General features: G+C 36.6%; 1 protein-coding gene across 1 annotated transcript; it reads left to right on the forward strand.

Annotated features, from left to right (window-relative positions):
* Positions 1-1720: 1720 nt before the first annotated feature.
* LOC113725517 (UPF0481 protein At3g47200-like) lies at positions 1721-3136 on the forward strand. Its single transcript, XM_027248764.2, has 2 exons — positions 1721-2256; positions 2354-3136. The coding sequence occupies exons 1-2, from the start codon at positions 1762-1764 to the stop codon at positions 2999-3001; spliced, it is 1143 nt and encodes a 380-aa protein (XP_027104565.1). The 5' UTR covers positions 1721-1761; the 3' UTR covers positions 3002-3136.
* Positions 3137-7228: the final 4092 nt, after the last annotated feature.

Genomic DNA, 7228 nt, shown 5'->3' on the forward strand with positions numbered 1-7228 from the left:
AATTATTATTCATTGTAATTTCACAATTGAAACTCATAAAAATAATTAAACAAAGGTTATTTGAATACAATCTAATATGATTAAACAAATATAACTAAAATAATCAAGTTTTTACTTTTGATACAAATACAATCACTAAATTATTATTGTATTTTTTTTAGAAAAAAGTGTTATTGTATTAAGTGTAGTTAGGAATTTAACATAAATGTATTAATAAATTTAGTATAAATAATTAATAATTTTTATTAATAGACATGTATAATTAGTAATATAATTGATAATATCATTATATATATATAATTATGTACATATATATATATATATATTTTCAAACGGGTGGCGGGGCGGGGGTATACAATGACCCCCCGCGAGGCGGGTGCCCGCCTCCGTTGCCATCCCTACCTGTTGATTACTCAGAACTTATAATGATGTGGCACTAGTGTGTATGTTAATGTACATTTGAAAAAGGGCGAAATACATTTTACGCCATGTGGTTTGGTAATTTTTCATATTGCCCTATCATAGTTTTAAAAGTTATACATTATCCCCTTATAGTTTGGACTAAAAATGTCAATGTAACAGAAATGATCCTCTACAACGAAGCCGAAGGAAATGTCGAGTATATCTTTGTTTAAAAACTAAAATGGTTGAAGTGATCAAAATATATAAACTTAATATGAATCATACTTTTAACTCCTTATGATTTTATATTTTATTACATAATTCCCTTGTGATTTAGTATTTTATCACATAATTCTCTTATAGTTTTCAAAATAAATATATAACCTTCTATGGTTAATTAATAATTTTCAACTTTACAAAGGGGTATTTTTGATATTTTAGTTGACTCCATTATAGAATGCAAATTCCATGACTTTGATACTTTAGTCCAAATTATCAATGGAGTTATATCAAAAATCACTAAACCACAAGGGATAAAGTGTATTTTATCCTTTGAAAAATATAGGTCTGCAAACGCTTTATTTATGTTTGCCGGAAACCATTTTATTACTAGCTTGATTTAGTTGGATATTGCGACTGTATGAACGGACAGAAAGCTAGCAAAGCAAAGAAGGAGGGAGCCCATGGCTATAAATTGCTCCAACCAGTCCACTCATTATCTTTCCAAGCATAGCACTGTATGAACGCACAGTCATTAAGATGTTCAACCAGGATACTTTTCTGTCTCTTAACAAATTTAATTTAGTTGGAATTGTTCAACTAGAATGTGTAAATGGAATCTTCCAATCTCCACCTTCCCGGTTCCTGATTACCGCTTTTTACAGCAAAATTGGAAACCAGTCTGGAAATCAAAAAAGACAAGGACGGAAAGCAAACACGGACTTCTGCGTGTCTCTCATTATTTGTGTGTGTGTGTGTTTCATTCCGTTTAGGAAAAAAAGAAAGCAAACACGGACGACATATACATGATTTGACTAACTTTGACATGCTTTTTCTTGGCTCTCTTGAACTTTGACATGCTTTTCAAAAGTGAAATAGTACAAAGGATAGCGAATTAAAATAACCTTCAACGTGTTGAATCCCGTGTTTTAATATTGTAGTTACTTTATATGGTGCAGCTTTACTGCCAAAAAGCAGCTTTGTGTGCAATAACATGTATTTATATATGCTACCTTTTTCAACTTTTTGGATTAGAAAAAAAGGGTTGTGCTGCTTTATATATATAGAACTTCGAATGATCCAGGGTGGTCAGCAAAAATGGATCCAAGTCCAGTGTTGGATATCGTGAAGAATACCTTCATGGAAGCAAAAAGTTCCAAGTTCACCAATGGCAAAAATAAGTCAGTACAAATAACTCAATCAGTGTTTCCGCTTATCAAAGAAGCAGGTGGCAAAGCTCATGCTGTAATCAGCATTGATCCTGTCATGCAAGAGCCTCTTCCTCGCAGAAAATGGCCTATCTGCAGGATCCCATTGCACGTTCGCGAAGATAACGAGAAAGCTTATGCTCCCAGATTAGTCTCCATTGGCCCACTTCATCACAAGAGGCCTGGTTTAGAGTTTATGCAAGCTCAAAAGTTGAGACTTTTTGATTCCCTTTTGGAAAGAGGCAGACATCATGGTATTTATGTACTCAATGTTCTCAGTGATGCTATGAAAGAATTGGAAGCAGAAACAAGAGAATGCTATGCAGAGGACTTAACACACATTGACAGTGATAGCTTCACAAAAATGATGCTAGTTGATGGTTGCTTTGTGATAGAGCTCTTGCGCCTCGGTGGAAAAAGTTACCAGGTATGGTCTTAATATCTCCTAGTGTTTTAGGTTCAAGTTTTCACACTGTTGTTCTTTTCCAAGTGGGTTTATATGAAGACAAAAATTTCTTGAACAGGGAAAGCTGGCAGATGATCCCATCTTTGCTACTCGTTGGATGCCATCCAATCTTGGTCTTGATCTCCTGCTGATTGAAAATCAACTTCCTCTATTTGTACTCCAAAGGCTTTTTGATCTTACCAGGTTGGGTGATGAAAAAGATTCTCTCAACAAGCTCGCTCTCCAATTTTTCGAGTCGCTCAGGCCAGGGAAAGATGCCATTACCAGCGAAACAACTGATCATGCAGACAGGAAATACACACATTTACTTGCTCTCTTTCATGCTAGCTTTGCTCCAACTGAAACTTACTGTTCTACTACCCAAGCAAGAAGGTCCTGTACGTATAATACATATAGTGGGAAAGGCTGGATCTACAGCGCTAAATCACTCAGCCTTTGTGGGCTGACATTCAAGAAAAAGTCCGGTAACATGTTAGATTTGGAATTCGAGGACAGAGTGCTGAAGATTTCCCAATTGTTCATTGATGATAACACAGGCATTGTGTTGAGAAATTTGATGGCTCATGAGCAGGGTGATAGAGGTTCTGCACCATATTTTACGTCCCTAGTAGTTTTCCTCGGCAATCTGCTGTGCTCAAGAGATGATGCTAGAGTTCTGATGAAAGCAGGGATCATCAGACAACCAGAGAATGATGAAGAAAAGTAGTGAATTTTTTCAACAGCCTTGTTAAGCAACTTGTGTTTGACATGGACAGATGCTACCTTCATGAGCTAATGGAAGATGTCAATATTAGCAGTCAATCAGTCTGGGCAAAACTCAGACTACGTTGCCGTCCCATCTTACCTCACCTCAGAATCATAGAGATTGCCTTGTTTACTGTCTCCTTGGCACAAACATTTATCCTCATCAGAAGCTCATAGCTTCTTCCACGTTGAAGGCTGATTTTTTTTTTTCTTTTGGTTGGATGTAACATAGTTCCTATCATGTTCTCCAAAGAAAACATTTCTTAATAAACAGAACGTCTTCCTCATAATTTTCCAGTGTTTTGGCTGGACTGAGAGAAATAATTTTGGTTGAATTACTAGTTACCCTTATGGTTTCACATTTTCCTGGTGAGCACCTTATTGTTCAATAATATTCACTTATACCTCCTTGTTATACTAAGCATTTGAGCAAAGGCATAGGTGGTATTTCAGGTGAATATTTTTAGACCGAATAAGGAATAAACCCATTGATCAATCCATAAGTCGGTGATTCTACCGGTAAAATTTCAAAAAAAAAAAAGAAAAAAAAAACACCGTTGAATTGTCAATTGAACCCCTAATTCAAACATTATTATGAGTTAAATATATTATTTATTATAGATTAAATTACATATAACCTCCGTGTAACGTTTCAAAATATCCAACTCACCTCTTATAATTTTATGTAAAGTAAAAAATTAATAGAAAATAACTTATGTAACATCGTTAGACATTAGTTGAAATACCAATAGTACTCTTACTTAAATACTAAATTAATTGACCACTTAATCACCTTGTATAAAAGTATTGAAAGACTACGTTGATAAATGTAAAAACCACAAGGAGTAAAGTGGGTACTTATATAAATTATAAGGGGGTTATATGGATATTAAGATTTTATTATGCGCGTTTTAAAAGTACATTTGATAGAAACGCCGTAACTAATTCATTTTTCAATTTATATAAAATCACAAGAAGGTTATGTGATTATTTTAAAACTTTAGGTAAATTATCCAGCGTTGTGTAAAATCACATGGGGATGACAAGCAATTTAACCTTTATTATATTATAATCACTGAATCAACCGATCAACCCACCTATTAAAACCATTGTTGACCCGTCGACCAATCACCCCATTGGATTAGTGTCCAGACTGAATTTTATAATCATAAAAGACAGAGGTACTTTCTGTCTATTTTTCACCTTAAAAGAAAAAAAGAAAGGGCTTCAAATACTCCGTCCATAGTATAGCTTGTCCCCTCTGTTCCATAGTGTCATTTTTTGCCATCTGTTTCTTTCCTCTCCAAAAGGTGCCTTTTTTTTTCTCCAAACGATAGCAGAACTTATATTGCAGATAAAATGAACTTACAAAGTTGGAGCAACTGCTCCTACATCATTTCTGGCTAGACTACTGAGCCAAAGAGGGAAAGATTGTTCCCAACTCACTTCACTAACCAAGTTTAAGGCAAACTTTGCCAATGGTGACTAAAATAGTTACCTTCCCTGCCAATAAAGGAAAAATAACATTTCCGGAACTCTTGCTTAAGCTTTTGGATGTCTTCGACTATCGTTCCAATCACTGGATCCCCAGTGCAGTCTTCTTCAATCCTTGCTACAGCCACATTGCAGTCTGATTGTATCCAGATGTTTCTCCAACCTTTTGGCCTTTAACAGTGCATTTCTAATCGCGGTTGCTTCCTCTATTACTGGTTCAGTACACTTTTTTGCCAGCCCAAGCAGACACTAACTTACCACTGTCATCCCTAGCCACAATTCCCCATCCTGCCACTTCCTTCCTTTGGTTGAGGGCTGCATCTGTATTTATCTTTATCACCCTCCTTTCAGGTGTTGTTCCTCTGATTCCAGCTCCTTGCTTGTTTTCTTCTTCATCTTGTTCGTGATCCTCCCCCCTTTGTGCCATCCTATACTCCTGCCATTCATATGTTGCCTTTTGTGCTGTCAAGCCTGACATTTCCTTACCTTTTTAAATTGCATTTGATTCCTGGATTTCCATTTCTGCCACAGGATATTTACAGTTAATGCACTATGTTCCTCCCCATCCTCTCTTTCCTTTGCCTCCATCAAAGTGGTCCACCATAACCAGAAATTCTGCCTAAAGGAAAGAAAACCATCCCACTTAATTGGTGCAGCCTTCCATATCCATTCAGCATGTTGGCGGAAAAACATCATGTGCTCCAAAGTTTCTGTTGCCTCCCCACAGCATGGACATTTATCCTCCCCTTTCCTTGTTCTGCTTCTACTGATTTCATTGACAGGCAAGACTCTATGTAGACATTGAGGTATTTTAGCTGGAATCTTTTCCTTTGTTTCTTTATTTCATTTTCAGGAACAATTTCTCTCCATGCACATGCGTGAAAAAACACTTCTGCAAAAGTTTCTAAAACTTCAGTCTCGTTGATTATGTATTCACTCCCTTAATCATTCATTTTCAGCAAATAAAACCCATTAGGCTTGAACCCTCTCTTTTGATGTTACATTTCATTATTGCCCCGTAAGCCTCATATTATTTCGTTCAACAAAAAGTTGACCGATTTCGGATTTTTCTTTTCCATTTTCTTATGGGAATTTTTTAGGGATTACAAATTTATAGCAGTGATTCCAAAAAGAGATTTTTTTTTTAATTCTTGTCTAGCTGTTAATGATAAACTAAAGGAAAGCAGTTTGAAGCAAATGTCATGGATAACTGCCCCATACTTTGGATTAAAGTTTCAAAGTGATAAGTGTTATCCTAAATTTATGAGAGGGTAACACGAAAAAGGATGAACTACAAGAGGCTTAAGTATGATTTACCCAAAAAAGAAAAATTATGGTCCTCAGGAATGATAATGTCAGCAAATATCAGCCAGAACTATTTTTTTCAAGCAAAGTCCATCAATCGGAAAATTGGTTCAAGCTTTGAAATATCAGCAGATTCTTTTAGTATGCTTAATGTTATCTTTCTAATACATTGGGTAGCTCTTTATGATCGTATAATCCTTCCTATTACATCAAGAATCATGGGGAAACATGTTCATTTCTCGACAAGGAAAAGAATGGGAGGTGGAATGCTCCTGTCCCTTTTCTCCATGATAGCGGCAGCAATTGTGGAGGGTAAATGACGTAGTCTGGCTATAAGTGAAGGATATTCAGATGATCCAGAAGCAGTGTTGGACATGCCAGCACTTTGGCTTCTTCCGCAATATTTCCTGCTCGGCTTCTGTGAAGCTTTGAGTGTAGCTGTACAAAATGAGTTCTACTATTCTGAGCTTCCCAGAAGCATTTCAAGTGTGGTTTCCACTTTGTTCACACTTGGGATGTCGATGAATTCGCAAAACGAGGAGGAAACGAAAGTTGGATTGCAATCAATGTCAATAAAGGTCATTATGATTATTACTACTGCAGTCTCGCTGGCTTAAGTATGCTTAACGTGATTTATTTCCTCATTTGCTGTAAGGCTAATGGTCCAAGCAAAGAAGATAACTAAAAGATGACTCTGTAATGGAATGGAAAACTTATCTAAGGACAGAGGCAGGAACCAGCTAACTGAAGCAATGAAGGCGTGAAGATCAGCAGAAGAAGGCGTGATCAATGGACCAGAAGTCATCAAAGGCGTGAACCAAGAACCACGCCTTTCCTGGGTTTCAGCCTTCATAACAGAAATTCAAAACGCGCGGCAACTTGCAGATGCTTGGGACACGTGTATCGCCCTCAGTGGTCTAGCTAGAATTAGTTAGGATTTGTTAGTATTAAAGAGCAGGCATGTCTACTCTGTGAGGTAGCTTTTGAAATTATTTGTCTAGATTCATCTGTATTGACTTGAGGAGCAATCCTCAGCTTCCCTCCCAATTTTTCCTTCAATTCTTTCCCCTTCTTAGCTTTTACCGCCATTTCTGTTCTTAAAATTGTTATCACGATTTGATTAATAGAAGTTCAGATTCTTACAGTGAACTACTCTACTGATTCATTGTTTATTGATTCATCCAATTGGATTCATTCTTCCCTGGTTCCTGCAAAAGGGACTCTGGCTTCTCTGGTGTCTGTACCATAACAGTGGTATCAGAGCTAGCTACGAGCCATTGGGTATAGATATACACATATAAAAAAAAAATGACTAAAAGCCAAGAAGAAATGAGGAAGGAGATCACTGAGCTAGGAAGTGTGGTTAGAACTTTTGCTAACAGAAGTGATG

The sequence above is a fragment of the Coffea arabica genome, chromosome 1c (assembly GCF_036785885.1).
Source record: "Coffea arabica cultivar ET-39 chromosome 1c, Coffea Arabica ET-39 HiFi, whole genome shotgun sequence".
Lineage (NCBI taxonomy): Eukaryota > Viridiplantae > Streptophyta > Magnoliopsida > Gentianales > Rubiaceae > Coffea > Coffea arabica.

Excerpts from the sequence above, each read along its gene's own strand:
- LOC113725517 (XM_027248764.2), top strand. The coding sequence starts at position 1,762 with ATGGAAGCAAAAAGTTCCAAGTTCACCAATGGCAAAAATAAGTCAGTA. Across the intron at positions 2,257-2,353 it reads TCGGTGGAAAAAGTTACCAG|GGAAAGCTGGCAGATGATCC; the intron begins GTATGGTCTTAA and ends TTTCTTGAACAG.